At 43.8% G+C, this 20,926-nt stretch overlaps 1 protein-coding gene across 6 annotated transcripts in view; it reads right to left on the bottom strand.

Annotated features, from left to right (window-relative positions):
• The window catches only part of Ints10 (integrator complex subunit 10), a 31,064-nt gene that overhangs the window by 4,359 nt on the left and 5,779 nt on the right, over positions 1-20,926 (bottom strand). For all 6 annotated transcript variants that reach the window (XM_057753024.1, XM_057753022.1, XM_057753028.1 and 3 more), the window contains 10 exons: positions 14,722-14,893; positions 12,242-12,411; positions 11,081-11,214; positions 8,976-9,129; positions 7,687-7,769; positions 6,674-6,826; positions 6,033-6,141; positions 3,574-3,653; positions 2,091-2,253; positions 906-999 (listed from right to left, as the gene is read on the bottom strand). In XM_057753024.1, coding sequence (XP_057609007.1) covers positions 906-999; positions 2,091-2,253; positions 3,574-3,653; positions 6,033-6,141; positions 6,674-6,826; positions 7,687-7,769; positions 8,976-9,129; positions 11,081-11,214; positions 12,242-12,411; positions 14,722-14,893 — 1,312 coding nt within the window. The remainder of the gene's footprint in view (positions 1-905; positions 1,000-2,090; positions 2,254-3,573; positions 3,654-6,032; positions 6,142-6,673; positions 6,827-7,686; positions 7,770-8,975; positions 9,130-11,080; positions 11,215-12,241; positions 12,412-14,721; positions 14,894-20,926) is intronic.

Below are 20,926 nucleotides of genomic sequence, written 5' to 3' on the forward strand. Positions count from 1 at the left end.
CCACCATGGGCCAAATTCCTGAGTTACAGAAACCCAACAGAAGCATTTCTTAACTCGCTCCTCCAACACCCCTAGGACTCTCCAAAGACAAAGTGAGGACCATGGCTTTCAATAACTAAGACTTGCTTCTGCCCAAACTGAGGGATGGATGAGGTTCCCAGTCTCAGCCATGCATTCCCCCTGATTTGGGTTCAGTCCCTTGGCTTCACTCTGACACTGACTTACAGACACACTGAATATGCAGGAAGCCAGGAGGAAGGGTACAAACTGCACATGGCGCTTAGAGTAGAGAGGATCTATTAGCCAAACTGCAATGAGGGCTGAGGATAGAAGCGAGATTTATGAGCTATTTAAAAATCATGGATGGTCACTAGGTATTCTCATCTGTGACAACGTGTGCTTTCTGCAGTGTCCTGGTTAGGGGCACACCTGGGCTCAAATGCTTGCACAATCATTTTTGGGGCAGGTATTTTAGAGACACTAGAACCAGCTCGTTCACTTTGTGCTGTGTAAGCCACAGAGCTTGGAAGGGCTTCAGACACAGTTTATAAGGAAACCTGCAGCCCCATCCAGTACCATGTTAAGCATGGCTGCGTTCATTTAAAATCACTTTATGTCTCGGAAAGGAAAAGGCATATAGAAAAATCTCTAGTAAAAAATTTCAAAAGTAACAAAAATATCCCCATTTAAGCAATGGTTTTGTGCCCCCCACCCCCACCCAGGAAATGTAGCTAAGAAGCACAAGTCTCTAAAAGACACCTAGAATCATGAGGACCCTTGAAAAAGAGACCAGTATTGAATTCCTCTCCATTAAACTTCTGAAAGGCACAGAGACTTACAAATAAGTCATGCAAGCACATGAAAGGTGAGCACGCAGCTTCAAGAACAAAAGATCGTCTACTTACTTGATCAGCATTCCTTGATTTGGGAGTAACTCCAGATGAATCTTCCCTCCTTCCTGGGTCCTTAAATAGGCAAATTCCTCCAGCATGTCAATGTCTTCGGCCACATTCAGGTCAACCAACAAGGAACTGCCCTGGTCTCCCAGGGAAGGAACAGGTTCTCAGCAGATGAGGAAGCTGCTGTTGTCCTCCAACTAACAACCACAGTCAGTTCCTGACAGGTGCCGGTTTTCACATTAACCAAATGGCCCTATGAAAAGAACTCTTGGCACAAGTTCTGCCAGGCGGGGCTGGCTGTGTAACTCAGTGCCATCAATCTCCAGACCCTATCAGACTAAAAAGCATGAGCACATGGTTTTCCTACGGAGATATTGAAACAGTTTCTACATGGCCATATGAGAAATTTCTTATCAAGAAATCAGGGATAGTAGGGGTGGGGAGGATGGTCTGGCTGACAGGATATGTATGAGTCATAAGAAGAAGATGATTTCTTCAGACCCAGCAGACAAGGTTTTTCAGATGCTTCAAGAAAGGAAGTGTCTGAGAGCCCAGAAAATCCCATGTGAAATATTAGACGGTGCATTCTTCTGGGGGAAAGTTATATAACTTTCATTAATCTTTTAAAAAATTCACTGCTCAGGCACTGGGACATATGTAGCACACATACCCTGCAAACCGAGGGAATGGACTCTGAGAAATGGTAAAATGAAAGCAGCCAAACCAAGGCGTCCCCTCAATTCAAAGTGGTCTTCCCTCACGGACAGCTCACGGAGCCACTCTGCCTCATCAGCATACCCTTTGGTAGCTGTCATGGCGCAGGGCCAGTGCTAAGACCTGATCCCAGGGGCAGCCTATGTCCAAGGAGAGGCCACAGGGGACACTTTTTCCACAGATGAAGGCCAAGAAACTATTGCAGGCTTTGCTAAACCAACTGCCCTGGGCTTGCTAGGAACCTGTAGGCTATTCTGACTGGAAGCTTCTTGGCTGCCTTCTTGAACTTAGCTAGAACAACAGTCCCGATTCCCTGAACTCTATCTTTGAAACGTCACTGACTTTCACCGAGTAACTGCCATGGTCCCGTTTCGAATCCTCACTCCTCCTCCTTTCCCACACTTGGTAAAAGCAGTGTCTGGACTGACAGGGGCTCACACAGTATGCTGGCCTGTGATTAATCCAGATAAAGGATACTGGTAACATAGCTGAAGAAGTTCTCATACTGGAAATCTCCCTGCTGGCAGATCTTACTGATGGCTTTCAGGAAGAGGTTCTCTCCCCGTGGCCACTCCTGCTGGAGCAGTACAATCACATGGCCCAATGCCATGTCATCTCTGTTGTCTGTAAAAGCTCTCAGCTGCAAGACAAAATTTCATGTAGAAAAATAAATCTAGGACATCTAGGGCACACCAAATATCCCTTCCTAAAGGAGCTCCATATGTCAGTATAGGCTACAAATCATTACTGTTAAGACGACAAAACTGTTGCTGACAACACCCTTCTAAGGAGGGTGGATTTAAAGGAGGCCCCTGGCTCCCTCTGAGAGCTCGGCACATGAGGCTGACATGTCTTTAAACCGGAGTTGGACATGAACAGGTGAGGTGAACTGGGAGTTTCTGAGCTTGAGAATCAGGGATAAAGTTAAGTATTGCTACATAGTGAAGAGAATAAACAGGAACTTCTGTTATTAGTTTTTCTTGTTCTATTTATCTAAGACAGGGTCTCAGGAATCACAGGCTCGCCCTATAATTGTAAATAGCTGAGGATATTCGTGATCTTCCTACCTCCCCCTCCCAAGTGCCGGGATTATAGGTATGTCTCACCATGTCTATGCCGGGCTGGGAACTGAACCCAGGGTTCATGGGTGCTGGGCAAGCACCCTACCAATTTAGTCATCTTCTCAACCTTAGAGATATCTTTTATTTATTTTTTTGTTTTTAGGAAACAACTATGAGTGGAAAGATGGGCAGGAAGCTATAACAAAAGACTTGAGATGGCGCTGGGAAGAAGGAAAGATAGCAAGCAATAAGGTGTGAATCACAGAAAAGGCCAAGGTTTAGTTTGAAATGGACAGCTGCAAAACACCACACTTCAGACGGCTTTTTTGCTCCAAGCAGCTCTAGTGATTAAGTCAGTGTGGGACGATTGCATAAAGTGGTAAGCAGCACTGCTACCCTTGGCACACCAGCCTAACGAGTCAGGGACAACCCCACCCGAGGCTCTATTCCACTGCAGCCAAGGTCTGAAGCTTCCAGTGCTCCTGGGCCTTTGATGGTGCAGACCCTCATGTCTAAAAGAATTAACTCCTCATACATCTCTGACCCTAAAATATTTATATTGCCTTCTTCTGTAGCTAATACATTCTGACACATACAATGTCAAAATTGTTTACTGTATACCAACCATAGCAGGCAAGGGAATTTGTCTATCTGCTCTACTACTTACTACCCATACCCTTCTCAAGGACGGGGCTTATTTCCTACTCACCTTTGCCTAGTGCGGTTGAACAACAACAACAACCAAAAGCCAAAAGAACACTTGTTAATTCCTAGGGCACGAAATTTCCCCACCTGCCTGGTAAAGTACAAAACAGCTATAAACAAAGCTTAGTCGTGCCAGCTCACCAAGACATACTTCAAAGGCAATGCGTTTCCTGCTATTTCCATTTTAAGCTCACCTTAAAGCACGCTAGCATCAAGTGCAGGCAGTAGGGCATAATAGCCTTACTGGTACAGGGCAGCAGCTTCAGATCCAAACCTAGCAGAAGGCCAAACTATTAGTGAATGCTACCGTCAAAGAGAACAGCGCTGACAAACCAATGTGCCACTCACTCCCTCAGTAAGATAAACAACAGCTACAGAACTCACGACACAGCACAATTATATTCTGTGATGATGACACTGATTTTTGGTCTCAAGATTTCATTTCTCAATTTTCTTTCCTACCCTACTAAATAATTATTATAAAATATTTCAGATATGTATAACATTATACAGAGGGAATCTTACAAACACAACGTGCTTGTCATTCAGCTTCTGTGTGTATAAGTATCTAGCCTGTATGTATATATGGGCATCACGAGTGTGAGTGCCTGTAGAGGTAAGAAGAGGGTCTTCGGATCCCTTGCGCTGGAGTTACAGATGGTTATAAGCTGCTATGTGGGTGTTGGGAACCTAACTCAGGTCGTCTGCAAGGGCACCATGTGTTCTTAACTGCTGAGCTATATCTCAGCCCCATCTCTTGGTTTTATAAAATGCTAACATCTGGCTTTAATTTTTTTTTTTTTTTTTTTTTTGTTTTTCGAGACAGGGTTTCTCTGTGGCTTTGGAGCCTGTCCTGGAACTAGCTCTGTAGACCAGGCTGGTCTCGAACTCACAGAGATCCGCCTGCCTCAAGATTTAAATTACCACAAAACCAGTAGAAGTTTCTTCTACTTTTTTTAAATTCGAGACAGGGTTTTTCAGTAGCTTTGGAGTCTGTCCTGGAAGCTAGCTCTTGTAGACTAGGTTGGCCTTGAACTCACAGAGATCTGCCTGCCTCTGCCCCCCTTCCCTCAAGTGCTGGGATTAAAGGCGTGCGCCACCACCGCCATGCCCAGAAGAAACTCCCTATAGTGACTTAATGTCATCCTCTTCTCCTGCCCCAGGGCAGACATAATTCTGAGTGTGGTGACGGTCACTCCTATGCAATCTGCGTGCGTCTGCCACAGGTGTTTGTATTTACAAACAACATACAGGAATGTCCGGCAAGTTTTCAGTCTACTAAGTCACATGGTGTCATAACATATGTATCTTCTGTAAACTGACTTTTTTACTCCACCTTCTGTGTTTCAGGTTTGTCATAATACATGTAGTGGTGGACAAGGAATTTCCAGGATTATGTGGTATTCTATTGTTTACATATACACACACATACATAAATACATGAATAAACACACACACACGACTCCCATCCAGTCATCCAGTTATAGTCACCACAGCTTGCTTAGGAGATTTCTAATTTTTCACTTTAAACACAAACATGTTTACATATGACTTCATGTGTACTTGTAGGAAAAACTTTAAGCACTGACATTTAAACTAAGATCTCAATCCTTTTCATTGTGGCCTGTACTCTTTATATCTTAAATCTTCCTGTAATCACAGGCAAGAAGTAGCAAAAACAAATGCCTTTTTATACACATGTATCCTCCTTAACATGGTCTATATCTAAATGAAGCATCCATTTACGTTCAGTACTCCTCCTCTGCACACGAAGTACAAGGATATTCAGATCATCAACAGAGAGCACTTCTGTTGGAAGGCACGAGCCAGTGGGTAAAGCCCCGTCTGGAGGGGATGCTGAGCCATCTTCCCGGCAATGCTGTCCTCCAGGCGTTTACTCACATTCAGAAGCACAGGGCAGCTGTTCCTTTGCCTCACTCAGGACCACTGCTGAACAGCCTTGCTTTCTGCAGCCTGTGTTGCCTGTTTTTGTTTTTTTCTACCAAATTTAATCTCCTTTTGCTATAACAGATTTCTATTTCATTTTGTGTCATTTCTCTTTTTTAAGATGTGCTTATCAAAAACTTTCCTACTGCATCTAATTTTTTAATTTTTTTGGCATAAAACTGTTCTCTTACTGTCCTTTTGACGTAACCAGGATTTGCTGTGATACTGTCTTCATTCCTGATATTTCTAATTTGAGGCCACTCTCTTCTGGGTCAAACCTGCTAGGGCTGTATCAAGTTTATGCATATTATCACAGAAATAACCTTTGACTTTGACTCATTTTCTCAGTTCTGCTCTAATGATTATTTCCCTCTTCTACTGTCTTCATATTTAATATGCATATCTATTTCTTACTTCTTTGATGAAAATTTAGATGATTAGCTATGCATTAGTTTTTCCTAGCAATGTGGCATCAGGTAAAGCTCAAAACACCCCCTATTGCACAAAGGGGAGATGTTCTTCAGAGATAACAAACTCAGGAAGTGGACTCAGGGCTTGGAAAAGGTACAGATGCCCGGCTGCTTATGGACACAGCCTGAAGGGCTTGTTTTCCACAGCACACAGTGCTGTGACTTCACTAGGAACTGTGACATGTCTTAGCCACGGCCCTAAAACAACTGTGACAGAGAACAAGACTTCACGCTACCTTTTCTAAACTTGGGCTTTACTTTGGAGGGCTCGTCCTGTGATTTCCCTCCATCCTGTATGGGTAGCACCATGTAGCACATCAGGTCCAGGACCTTCTCACATGTCATCTGCAGGAGAGAGGACACAGGCACTAGCATGAGGCTCTGAGCAAACGGCAGCCGCCACAGTGCGGAGGTGGACAGCGCATGTGGAGGGGGCTGCATTCCTGTGAATGGCTGAGCACTCAATGGTGAACACAAGGAAACGCACGGTTAGATTAAGTCTATGAAACAGGGAAGAAAAACCTATTCTCACTGTTAGAAATACCACAATTGTGCAGAGACTAGTAAGTATATCTAATGCCTATCTCTAAACCACACAGCAAGTTCAAAGAGTCTGGGATACACTTTCTCAAAAAAAAAAAAAAAAAAAAAGAAGAAGAAGTAAACAGAACTGACATTCAATTCCAGGGAAGGTACACTACAGAACCAGGAAGTCAAACAAGATCACTGTGTTTTCCAGCAGCAAATTAAGTAAGAGATCCAAGTGGGAAGGCCAATCTAGGAAGCATGCATTGACTTGAAAACCCACCACAGGAAAGGGAGATTCCAGGGTGCCACGGAGCCTATGAGAATGCCCCTTGAGCCACCAGGTACTCACTCTATACTCCCCCAGTGCAAAGTGACATGTGGCCAGCTGGATGAGCGCCCTCTGGTGTTCTAAAGTCCCCTGTCCTGTGATCTGTGGCTGAGAAAGGGATCCTTGGAGAGCTGCTAAGTGATGCAGACTGGCTATTGCCTTCTTATATTGACCCTTGGAAAGACACAAACACAAAGAGGAAAAATACTGACATTAAAACACACACACACACACACACACACACACACACACACACACACGTGCAGGTAGCACAGAATCTCCGATAAAGGACATTTTAGAAGCATCGTTTCTATAGAACCAGCTGGCTACTTATGAAGGACAGGAGCAGCGAGCTGTCCATGTCAACATCTTGGTAGCAATTGTCTGTTCTCATTCTGGTGGCTACAGAACAGTGCACTAGGCTGGATGGCGGCAGGCAGAGGGAAGGAGTGAACACGGAAGTAGTGGTGATGTTTTAGGAAAGCTCCTACTCAGACAAATGGTACATGCTCTCTCATACGTGGATGTTTACATGCGGGTGTGAGTGTAAGTAGAGGTCATGAGACTAGAAAAGGGACCGCAGTGAGAAAAAGAAAAGCCGAGGGAGGGAGGGTAGTAGAACTTTTATGATGACAGAGAAAGAGGCTGCCGGAGGTAGAACGGCACAAAGATGGCTGCTGGGTGATAGGGATCAACTGAAGCAAATGATATTCTGTATGGTAACTTAAAATGGACAAATATTCATTAAGAAAACTGAGAAGTATTTACGCTATCTTTAAGGTGCAAGAGGACGGAGATAGAAACGGCTGTGTGGGTTCTTGCTTCTATTACACAGGAGAGCAGGACCATGACTGAACACACCAAAAGTCATCAGGAAAGTGAGACACTTGTGGATAAAAGTGGACTGTAATCTCAACCCAGAATACTCCGAGGTGTGGCTGGGCAGTGGAGCACAGCACAGCTCTGATGCTAAGACAGTTTGCAACAGTCCCGCCCTGCACAGCCACAGCAGCTGGAAATGCCAGTCACAGTACCTGGTAGATGATCATATCCGTGAGGAAGATTCTTAGCCACAGCCAGGTGTCGGTCTTCCACGCCAAACAAATTCTTGTAAATTCTGTGTGAGAATTTGAAAGCAAATTCACCCCAAACTGGTGAACACACAGGCAGCAAGGAGAAAAACACAACAACTAATAAGAGATGGACAGTTCCTTTCACCAGCGCTGACAATTCCTGCTGGGCTGTAAACAGCTGACACGCAAGCAGACTTTTTCCACACCTACTTTTTTAGGTACGCATGTGCAGCATGGTGCAGGTATAGAGGTCAGATCACATGTGGCAGGAGTTGGCCCTGTCCCTCTACCATGTGGGTCCCAGGCCATGAGACCTGTTGGAAGGTGCCCTTACCCAAGAAGGAGTTTTGCGCACCAACGCTGTAAGCGCACAGCACACGCCAGGAACTGCACTTTCCAAGTGTCACTCCGTGTGTCGGGTTTGTTTTTAAGACAAGGTCTTACGTGTTCCCCACTGCTCATTTTATCTGTTTTTAAAAAGGTTGACTTATGACTAAAGAAAACTGCTTCCAAAACTAGTCATATCTACAATAAACACATCAAAAGAAAGCGAGGCTATATTCCCTTTAGAAACTAGAACACAGCACATCTGACAGGGGCCATCTGGTCATGTGCGAGCAGGCCACAGGATGCACACTCACACCCAACAGGCAATCAGTGGGCCCTGATTTAACGGGAAAGCAAAACTGATTGGTTAGCAAGGAAGTAGTGAGCCCGAGAAAGCAAGCACATGAATTGTTTCTATCTTCCTTCAAAAGGAAGCAGCCAAGTGGGCAAGAGGATGCACATTTCTGATCCCAGCACTTGGCAGGCAGACTCAGGAGGATCTCTGTGAGTTCCAGGCCAGCCAGAGCTACATATTGAGATCCTGTCTCACAAAAGAACATAGGCTTTCTCTACGTTCAAGGCAACAAAGCTCATGGCAGACAGAAGCCACACTGCCTTCTGCACTGCAGAGCGCAGGCAGCTTGAGGGAGCAGAGAACCAGAGCGCGAAAAAGAAGGGAGCAGCATAAACACAGGAGGAAGAGCAGACACCGTCCCTCCCCTCTGCCCAACCCTGCCGCCTAGGAGGAGCTCAAAGATGATGGTTGATTCAATAGGTTTCCCGATCAAGAAAGAACCCTATAAACTGAGCAAATGGCCAGACCTGATTCGATAAGCAATGAGAGCTGACGTTTCAAACACCACGACGACATTTTAGAGGTGATCTGATATGGTTACATGGTGTCAATGACCAGCACAACTCACCTTTGTCAAGGAATTCCAGGGAATGGAGCAACTCCCAGCTCTCCCTGGCCAGTTTGAAGCTCTCCAGCACTTCGATGGAGTTGCTGAGCTCTGCTTTGCTGACAACAATATGCCGGTTTCTTCCTTTTGCGGAACATTCTTCGTCATCTGAACTCTGCTTACAGGAAGAGCACGGCTCATTGGAAGTGGTACATGCCATCACAGCTGCAGTGCTAGCCACTGTTCTGAACTCGGTCTTCTATGGCTTTTATATCAAAGAATACTGCATGTGCAATATTTCCCATTTAATACTGATCTCCAATGATCAATACATGACTTTCATCTTAACATTCTCATGCTGTCAAGTTGTATGTCTAAAATTAAGTTTGTTGATTTCTTATAAATTCAAAACACATCATTTTAATCAAAGTCAAATCAAAACAGATTCTTATACTGAGAGATAGTGTGTAAGTGGTACTCACTTTAGTTTCTCATTTCCTTAATATGAGACATTAATTAATTTGGTTCCTCACAACAGTCTGCCACACAAGAGAATAAACAGAAGCCCACTCCCTAAGACCCGGAAGCAGCTGCCTGTTAGTGCCCCTTCTGCTCTGCGCACACGTGCCCTGAGTGACTCCCCAGCTCTGCTGCTGAGGTGTGCGTCTCACAGTAAAGACTTCCACCACTCTTCCTGTCATACAGAGGCAAAGAACCAAGAGAGCTGCAGAGAAAGGCCACTGCCAGAAACGTCACTGCCATGTCTAGAGATGCTCACAAAACAGTCAAGGTCACACAGGTCACTGAGCTTCACACTGTCACCAATTTCTGCAGTCAGTTATTCTGCCCAATCACTTGACCATGTCAGCAGCCCCAGTCAAACCGTCCTGCGCTCTCAGCAAACTCAGTCACTGTAGCTCAGAGGCTTCGGTGAAGCACACAGCCCCAGCTCACTTCTCACACGACACTGCCTGGGATGCCTGCTTTCTTTAAAATTAAATAAAGATTTATTTTCATTATTTTTAACTATGTGCAAGTGTACATCTCTGCATTAGGTATGCCCTAGTGACTGCAGGCGCTCTCAGATAACAGAGGTGCTGAGTTCCCTGGGCTAGAGACAGAGAGTTAGCATTTGCCTGATGTAGGTAGTAGGAACTGAACTCGGGTCCTCTGGAAGAGCTATTAACCAGGTGCTATTAACCACTGAGCAGTCTCTTGGGTCCCAGGTGCCTCCTCTCTGATAGCCATCCTCCCTGCCTTCAGATCTTAGTGCCCTCCTGCTGCTTCTCGTACCTGGAAAATCTACCCTACACACTTGTGCACCGCAGGAATGACACACACACACACACACACACACACACACACACACACTCCACTAGATATCCTATTTCACCAGAGCCCTGTTTCCTATCAAGGAGAAGTGAATTAGGACCCTATTTACTATTGTAAATGGCGAGTTCGGTAGTTTTGCGACCTATGAAATACAGTTCTGCTTCCAAACTAGGTAATACATTTATTAAAGAAGCCCAAATTTCAGGGAAGACACTATGGCATTCCAAACAGCCTGCGGAAGTTTGAGAAATCCATCTTGAAATACACACAGTCCGAAGGGAACACACACACGCTTGTGCTTAGGAAGAGAGGACCAGCACTTGGTGAGCTACCAGGCACATGCTACGAGCACACGCAGTGAGGCTGAGTGGAGACCGCCTCTAAAGCTTGAAGAAAGCCTTCCTGTTTCTTTCCACCCTGAAGCCTGTTGAAGCCATCATACATCCTACTCCAGCCAACGGTTCCCAGGGGGTTGTGTAATTTCACCAATACCCATCAGTCAAAACATGGTTAAGTAACTCAAAGCAGGGTTCACAGACCGTGACACCCCCGGGCTGCTGAGCTGTTCTGTATCCCTGGCCTCTACCCACCAGACAGCCAATACCAATTCCTCTCACAGAACCACAGCTGTGACGATCAAAAATGTCTCCAGGCATTGTCAAATGACCCAGGGAGAGAAGGGGCACAAAATCGCCTACGCTGAAGATAACTACCTTGCTTAATTGTACTGCCTTCTAATAAGTTTTACGCTACAAATGTCACACACAATGTTAGTGATTAAGTGGAAAGGTTACCATGGTTTTTTCTCTTCCCTCAGCTAGCTTTCTCTTCTTGTGTATGTGTTTACTGCGATCAATTTCGACATCACCATACACATTGGCCACATCTTCCAGGAGAACTAGGGGAACCTGGCTTGGGGCGTTAGGACCTACACAGAGGAGGACACAGAAACGTTACAAATGAAGAAAAAGAGTAGTGAATATGACCAGGTCAAGTGCCACATGAAAATAAAGCTCACAAAAACATTCCCAGCGTGATCCTGACGAGGTAAACAAGAGCATCTCTACACACAAGAAGAAAGGCCATATGATGATACACATGCTGGATCATTTACAAAGGGCTGAACATCAGTGACTGCTCCTTCTTTGCATTTGTTCTTATGCATCTGTGCTTAAACAATAACCACGAAGTATAAAATGATCCATGAACATTACATGCACAGCATAACTACATGCCGTAAATTAACACACAATAGATTTAAATAGCTTGTTTAAATCTCTGTTGTGCTGTCTTCATAAAATCTACATTTTAGGGTTTTCTTTCTTGATTTTGTATTTTTAGTTTTTTGAGAGAGGGTCTCATGTATAGTCCAGGCCTGGCCTCAAACTTAGTATGTAGCTTCCTTTTCTGTCTCTCTCTTGAAGAGGTAGCTTCTGCCTTGCTCCTTCTCCTCACTTCTGCCCTTCCTCCTCTGTTTTTCTCTGTCTCTCTCTGTCTCTCTCTTTCTCTCTGTCTCTCTCTCTCTGCTCTTCCCCCTTCTCCCCTTCTCCCGTTTCCCTCCATAACCCACTAAATAAATACCCACTTTCTCTGAAAACAAAACAAAACATAAAAACAAATTTAAAAAAAAAACAGTATGTAGCCAAGGCTGTCCTTGAACTGCTTATCCCTTCTCATCCTCCAAAGTGTTGACTTCCTTTTCAAACAGGAATTCAGTATCCCTATTTAGTTATAGGTCTTAATACAGGAATTCCTAGTGAGAGACAGTTACATAGAAACTTAATCAATAGAAACCAAATTAAATCATCAATGACAAAGAGCACTGGTACCACCCTACGACTTTTTAATCCCACAGCAACGGTGAAAGTAGAATATTGTAAAATACTTCTGTCTCCCTCTTATCCACACTAAACTAGTATTTTGGGTTTCACACCAGCACACGTGAGTGAGCTGACCTTGGAAGAGAGATGGCTGGATGCTGCTGATGTACTGGAACGCACTCTTGAAGAAGACCAGCATCGTGGAGTAGAGCACTTGGTTCTTATAGTTGGCATGAGCCTCGCTGTCAAAGCTGTTCATGTACCTGCAGAGCTCCTTCATCCGGTGCAGGATGTCGCTGCAGCCCCTGGGGGAGGGGACAAAATTCACCTTACTGCCTGCCAGCAAACGACGAAGGAAAAGCGCTGGGAGAAACGCTGCACTTGTCAGAGGCAGCTGTGGTATCTGGGCATAGAACCTGCTGTGGTATTAAGTAAAATGAAGCTTTAAAAAATTATTTTATGTACATTGGTGTTTCCTGCATGTATGTCTGTGTGAAGGTGTCAAATCCCCTGGAGCCGACATTGTAGAAGGTGTGAGCTGCCACATGGGTGCTGGGAATTGAACCAGGACTTCTGGAAGATCAGTCAGTGCTCTCAATTACTAGACCATTACTTCAGTCCCTTAAAAACTTTCTTTACCTGTACAAATTCATGTGATATGTTATGATAGTCTAATACAGTATATAATCAAATGGGGTAATTAATATTTCTAGCCCCTTAAACATTAAAAAAACTATATATATATTCACAAAGGCCCAGTGTAACATTTTATACATATCTATCATACGCAAATCAAATCAGGGTAATTAAGTTTCTTTTTAGACAGGGCTTTTTGAGACCAGTCTTGGCTGGTCTGGAATACACTATGTAGACCAACGTGACCTTGAACTCACAGATCTATCTGTTCTGCCTCCTGAGTTCTAGGATTAAAATCGCGTGCCACCAGTCCTGGCCCTCGGATAATTAAGTTTCAGCTTCCATACCATCAATTAGGACACTCCAAACTCCTCTATTCCAATTATGTAAATTAAACATAAAATCAGCTATTACCGGGCTGTGGTTCAGCAATGGAGAACGTGCCGGGCCTAAGCAGAACCTGGGTTCAATCCTCAGCACCACACACAGCTAAGCTATTGTGACTCACCATGCACCTTCTGCGTTTAGGACATCAGAAGTTATTTTTCTGTAACAATTATATTTGGATATTGTTAGCTGACGTTTTGCTACTTCCTTTCCCAACCCCATTCCCAGGCACACACGATCACTATTCTACATTCCAAATAGCATTTATTAACATCATGGTGAATTTGCCTGTATCTGACTTATTTCACTTACGTCATCTAGGCTCGTCTATTTTGCCAAAAATGATGCAAGATGATGCCTTATGTCTGAATAATGCTGTAATATATCTCTATCAGACTCCCATTTTCTTTATACATTCACGAGCACTTAGACTGAAAACAGTATAGTAACAAACAAACATACAGATGTCTCTTTCATATGCTAAGTCCCTTTGGAATCCACAGTGGGATGAAAGGTAGATTTACTGTCAGATTTTGTGGCCCTTCCACACTATTTTGCATAATAGCTGCACTAATTTACATCCCTATCAACAGTTCAGTGTTAATTTTTCTCCACTCCAAAGATTTATTGCTTCTCATCTTTTTGTCATTGTGTTAGCCACTTGAGTTCTTTTGAGACAGGTATATTCATATTAAAGTCATTCTTTATTATTTGCATGACTGGTGAATTTCCCCTTTTGACCTGGAGCTGAGAACAAAGACAACCTCATGACAGAAGCATATCAAGTTAACTTCTTTTTTCTCTGCACAAATAGAATAGGATCAAGTTCTCAGTATGTTCTTTTTAAATTTATTTATTTACTTTTTACTGTTTTGTGTGGAGTTTTTTGTATGTTTTTTTGTATGCATACCTTCCTTACCTTTCCCTCCCTCCCTCCCTCTTTCCCTCCCTCCCGTCTTTCTTTCTTTCTTTGAGACAAGGTTTCTCTGTAAAGTACTATCCTGAAACTTGCTTTGCAGACCCTGGCCTAGAACTCAGAGTTCCACCTACCTTTGCTTCCCCAGTGCTGGGATTAAACACGTGCACCACCACACTCAGTACGGTCTTACTGCTTGTAATGTGTGTGTTTGGTTTCTGTGTGGCACAGATCATGGGTGGTATTGGAATCACGTAAGTGCATGTCCTTGTGAAGCTGATGCTGAAAGTCTTTCTTGATAACTTCTCACACTGTTTATTGGGAAAAGAGCTCTCACTGAACCTCAAACAAGACAATTCAAGCTTGTCTAGACGGCCAGATCACCCCAAGAATTCCGTCTCTGTCTCCCCAGTGCTGGGCTTACAGGCAGCTGCCACACTTGTAAGCAAGCACTTACCCATCGGGCTTCTCCCCAGCCCCGTTAGCACTTCAAGAGCTCCCTACAGCTGGGAATCTTGGATAAGATGGAAATGTGCCCTCCTCCCTTGCGTAAACGGTGACTGCTACAAACGTGCCCTGCAGAGAAGCATCTCTGCGCACGTTGCTGATTTTCTTAGGGTCCTGAGATGACACACTGAACATTTAAAGAGCAATTCTGGAATCAGCCGTTCGTTACCGTCTCCCTTTATCCGTCTGCCACTCGCATCTCATGCCGACCACATTCAGAATCTTAAACAGCCTCTCCCAAGGGTCTACAATCTGAGACGACTTCTCGGTCAGGCCTTCTATTATGTACTTCTGAGAGTTACGTTTGCTGGGCGACATTAAATCAGATGTATCCTGTGCACCTGAGACATGAGAAAAAGTAACCTACAATTAACATCACTGCTTATTTATATGGTACTTGACAGAGGAAAAAAAAAATGACTCTTCAATCAAAAGACAAAAGTACTGAGCATAACACTCCCCCCCTTTTCTAACTACATATTTATATGGCACTAGACAAAGGAGCCAAACATCTAAATCCTCACTCAAAAGGCTAAGTACGACCCTGACACATGTCCCACAGTGCCCTCAAAGGGGTCCCCTAAATGATGTGTTGCTTACACAACTGGAGCCTCTAAGGTCACACGGGAGCTCCTCTCACCATCCCCCAGGAGCAGAGAGCTACAGAAAAGATGATGCTGAATGCCAGCACAGCTCCCACTGAAGGCTACAGATGCCTCAGCAACCCCCACAAAGTGGGGAAGCAGACACCAGCACCCATAGGTCCTCATCAGAACAGAATGGGACGAATGCTGAGGTAAACCAGAGACATAAACTAGCCCAGCAAAGCGCCAAGGGCTCGTCCTGAGAATGGGACGGTCCCCCAGGCACCCCAGGCACCCGTCAGGCAGGACTGAAGACCCGGGACAGGAGCTGGGGGCCAGGGACAGCTCAGGCGTTTATGCCTCTGTTGTTTATGTCAGTGCTGCGTCACTGAGGGACACGGTTTTGGGTGCTTCTCTCACTTTCTTTTTTTCTTTTTGATATTAGAAAACTTTATTTTTTTCTTTATGATATTAGAAAACTTTATTTTCCACAATTCTTAAATTTTTAATTAAAATATAATTATATCATTCACCTTTCCCTTTCCTTCCCCCAAATCACCAACTCCAATAAAAGTTTAAAACACGAAAAAATTTTCCTAGAGAAAAACCTATAAAGACACAAACTATTTTTCCAGTTAAGTAACGTGTTTCAAGTATTAAAAAGAATCAAAAGTTTTTCAGAAACATCAAAAAGTTGAAAGCTACAGTAGCAATTTATCAGTAAAGAAAGACAGAACTGTTTTGCGACGGCCGAGTTTACAGAATTTGTAGTCCACAGCTGTGTGCAGTGAACCGAGGCCTTCCCTCTCCTGAGCCCTCCCACACCCAGTCAATTCCAGTCCTGCGAGAGCTGATGCTGGCAAGCGCCACTACCAGTGGTGTCCTTCGTCTCATACAATGCTCTTCCACTAAACATTCTATACATTTAGGACCGCTGAGATACACGAATACCGTGTGCTACTGCTACCTACAGTGTTCAGTACCGTGACTGCACATTTGTGCCCTACGTGATACAGAATATTCCTTTACGTTGTGAAGATGTATCTTTGCCAAGGCACCTTCTGATTGGTTTAATAAAGAGCTGAATGGCCAATAACTAGGCAAGGAGAGGCTAGGTGGGAATTCTGAGCAGAGAGAAAAGAGGGGATGAATCTAGGCACAAGATGGAAAAGAAGTAAAAGGTCATGAGGCGAAACACAGATTATTATAAATGGGTTAAGTTGTAAGAGCTAGTGGAACAAGCCTAAGCTATAGATCAAGCTTTCATAATTAATAATAAGGTTCCATGTTGGGTTTGGGTTTGTGTGTGTGTGTGTGTGTGTGTGTGTGTGTGTGTGAGAGAGAGAGAGAGAGAGAGAGAGAGAGAGAGAGAGCGCACGAGTGCTGGCAGTCCAGAGAAAAATCCATTAACATATGGTACCCAATGTGGGGGCTGAAATATCCAAAATAGGACCTGAGAAAGCTAAGAAAAGTTCTGCATAGCCAGGCAGTGGTGGTGCACGCCTTTAATCCCAGCACTCGGGAGGCAGAGGCAGGTGGATCTCTGTGAGTTTGAGGCCAGCTTGATCTAAAGAGTTAGTTCCAGGACAGGCTCCAAAGCTACAGAGAAACCCTGTCTCAAAAAACAAAAACAAAAACAAACAAACAAAAGGTCTGGACAAAGAGCCAATAGCTTCCTGGTCCTGCAGTCTTCTCAGGTAGGCTAGTGTTCAGTGGCATACAGAGGTGGAGCTACTGGCTGTTGCCTGTGGGCTGCAGCCAGCCACCAGCACCATGCACTAAGTTGAACCTTGTAGCAGCTGACGTGGCAGTTTAGATTTGTCTCAGGTGCTCAGAGGAACATTGCAGGTGCTCAGTAAAGACAGATTCAGATTCGGGGAAAAAACCAAATCTGACTGTGAACTTTCTGACTGCTGAGGAGTGAACATCTGCTGAGAGACACGGGATTCCACGAGGGACTGATGAACTAAACCAGCCCAAATAGAAAATGGAAGTCAGAAAATGTACTGCTTTGGGGAAGAGGTTATGCTTTTGTTTCCACACAAATGAAAGGCTATGGATTCATTCAAGGTTAAAGAGGATCAGGATTGATCAGGGGATACTTGCTGAAACTCCTGACTACAGACATTAAGAAATAAAACTAAAAACAAAAAACTACAAGACTCATGATGTGTATTTTATCTGCTCAAACATAAAACAAAAAATCATCTTTTGTTGGCTTGTATACAACACACAGTCCATACTTGTATTAATTCAGATATGTAAGTTACCTTTAAAAGTTCGTGTGCTGTCAGTGCAAGGGGATGAGACGCTAATGAAAACAGGGGGGCCTCTCAGAACGCCTCTGTTGCAGTTTCCTCAGAGCTCTGCATGCAGAACATCTCAGCTGCTGGCTGACATGGTCCAGCCTTACAGACTATTCGAGCCAGGAATGGAAATAAGTCTTACATTTTCCCATTACACAACAACTGAACAAGTGTTATGGCTAGTTTTTCCAGGACCTGACCATTATCCCACTTTTCTCAGGGTTCCCTAAAGATGCCATCACCCCCAGACAGTAGGAGGCAGTCTAGAGAATATGATGTCCACATTCCCAAGAGGTGTGATGGGTGGTTTTTGGTCATTTGGTGGATTATGGATGTTTGTCATCATTTATGGGGATTGGTTACAAATTGTTACTGGCAATTAGATTCAGGGATCACTTTCTGAAGTGAAAAAGGGGGGATATAGTATAGAAATGTGAGATAAAAGGGTAGATTGTTGAGTCTATTTTTGAACAACCACCAGTCTCATATAGTTTACAATGTATGGATTTTTGTATAGTGATACAAATTTAAGGTTATTTTTGCTATACTGTATATATGTTTCTATTCTTAGAATAGAAAACATTCATAGAATAGAATGTTTCTATTCTATATAAGGTACTATACCTATGCGGCTCATTTAAAATGGCAATATAAAATTTTAGTCCTTAAAAGCTATTTAGGATAATAAAGAAATACAGGTTAATAGTCATCTGTAACAATCAAACTTGTAGCAATGCTAGGTATGATTTTTTTTCTCATTTTTTTTATTCTTTTTTAATTAAAATTTCCAACTGCTCCCCGTTTCCCATTTCCCTCCCCCTCCTCCCACATATTACCCACTCCCCCCGCTCCCCTCCCCCATCCCCACTCCTCTTCTCCTCCCCCCAGTCCATTCCCCCTCCCTCTCGATACTGAAGAGCAGTCCAAATTCCCTGCCCTGCGGGAAGACCAAGGTCCTCCCACTTCTATCTAGGTCCAGGAAGGTGAGCCTCCAAACAGGCTAAGCTCCCACAAAGCCAGTTCATGTATTAGGATCGAAACCTAGTGCCATTGTCCTTGGCTTCTCATTAGCCTTCATTGACCGCCATGCTCAGAGAGTCCAGTTTCAACCCATGCTTATTCAGTCCCAGTCCAGCTGGCCTTGGAGAGCTCCCAATAGATCAGTTCCACTGTCACAGTGGGTGGGTGCATGCCTCGTGGTCCTGATTTCCTTGCTCATGTTCTCCCTCCTTCTGCTCCTCATTTGGACCTTAAGAGCTCGCTAGGTATGTTTTTAAGGTCTACCAGAGATATATTTTAAATACATAGATGGTCTTTAAATACTTAAAAGACCTAAAAAATGTGCAATTTAAAATGTTTTCAATAACCTGAGGCTTCTCATGATAACGAGACATGTCTGCTCCTGGCAGTACCAATCTACTTCATAAAGGAATTATGGACATAGGAAAACCTCCTTATAGAGTTTGCTTGCATTTGTGGCAAGGTTAGCCACGGGGCAAAGAAACTGCCCTTGCCTCAACTCCTGACAAAACGCTGTCCAAATTGGACAAGCAGGACACAAAAGAAAGTGACTCCTGAGACTGAGAAGCTCAAAGACAAAGGACACTGTTGTCACTAAGACAAAAAGGCAACCCACTGACTGGGAGAAGATCTTCACCAACCCCGCAACTGACAAAGGTCTGATCTCCAAAATATATAAAGAACTCAAGAAACTAGACCGTAAAAGGCTAATCAACCCAATTATAAAATGGGTCACTGAGCTGAGCAGAGAATTCTCAACAGAAGAAGTTCAAATGGCCAAAAGACACTTAAGGTCATGCTCAACCTCCTTAGCGATCAGGGAAATGCAAATTAAGACAACTTTAAGATACCATCTTACACCTGTCAGAATGGCTAAAATCAAAAACACCAATGATAGCCCTTGCTGGAGAGGTTGTGGAGAAAGGGGTACACTCATCCATTGCTGGTGGGAATGCAAACTTGTGCAACCACTTTGGAAAGCAGTGTGGCGGTTTCTCAGGAAATTCGGGATCAACCTATCCCTGGACCCAGCAATACCACTCTTGGGAATATACCCAAGAGATGCCCTATCATACAACAAAAGTATATGCTCAACTATGTTCATAGCAGCATTATTTGTAATAGTCAGAATGGATGAAGAAAGTATGGAATATATACATATTAGAGTACTACTCAGCAGTAAAAAACAATGACTTCTTGAATTTTGCATGCAAATGGATGGAAATAGCAAACACTATCCTGAGTGAGGTAAGCCAGACCCAAAAAGAGGAACATGGGATGTACTCATTCATATTTGGTTTCTAGCCATAAATAAAGGACATTGAGCCTATAATTCGTGATCCTAGAGAAACTAAATAAGAAGGTGAACCCAAATAAAAACATATAGGCATCCTCCTGAATATTAACCTTCATCAGGCGATGAAAGGAGACAGAGGCAGAGACCCACATTGGAGCACTGGACAGAAATCTCAAGGCCCAAATCAGGAGAAGGAGAGAGAGCATGAGCAAGGAACTCAGGACCGTGAGGGGTGCATGCACACACTGAGACAATGGGGATATTCTATTGGGAACTCACCAAGGCCAGCTGGCCTGGGTCTGATAAAGCATGGGATAAAACTGGACTCGCTGAACATAGTGGACAATGAGGACTACTGAGATCTCAAGAACAGTGGCAGTGGGTTTTTGATCCTACTGCTTGTACTGGCTTGGTGGGAGCCTAGGCAGTTTGGATGCTCACCTTAATAGACCCGGATGGAGGTTTGGGGGTCCTTGGACTTTCCACAGGGCAGGGAACCCTGATTGCTCTTAGGGCTGACGAGGGAGGGGGACTTGATTGGGGGATGGGGAGGGAAATGGGAGGCAGTGGCGGGGAGGAGGCAGAAATCTTAAATAAATAAATAAATAAATAAAAGTGACTGCCAAACTTTGTCAAGACAAGGTATAGCAGTCCTTCAAAATTCCTGTTCACAGAAAAGTGTGTCATGTATTTTAGAACTGCAGGCAGAAGATGGATGCCCCAGTGTTACGGAGGAACCTTGGGGTGACTGTCCAGGCAGCCATATGTCTCTGTCACTTCTTAGTTTTGGAATCTGTTTGCTCTCCATTTCCTACTTACTGAAGTAATATTTTATCCTTCTTGGGTCTCTGATGGAGCTAAAGATGAGATAGTCATAGCTTCAGTTTTGTCACCAAATTCAGAAAAGAAACTTACAAAAGCGATGTAAAATGTAGATATCTGAGAGACATAAAAGCTTGTTTTTGTTTATCTATGAAAATGGTTTACATTCTAAAAAGATTATTTTGACGTTGGTAATACAAGCTACAATAAAAAATGATTTAGTTATAAAACTTTGGACTAAGATAAGCTAGATAATACAGTACTTTCTCCAGATTTTCCAAATGCACATAGACTGGACATTGTAAATGTAATTCTTACTTGAAAATTGTTCTTAATGTATATAGT

Source organism: Chionomys nivalis, chromosome 20, assembly GCF_950005125.1.
Source record: "Chionomys nivalis chromosome 20, mChiNiv1.1, whole genome shotgun sequence".
Taxonomy (NCBI): Eukaryota; Metazoa; Chordata; class Mammalia; order Rodentia; family Cricetidae; genus Chionomys; species Chionomys nivalis.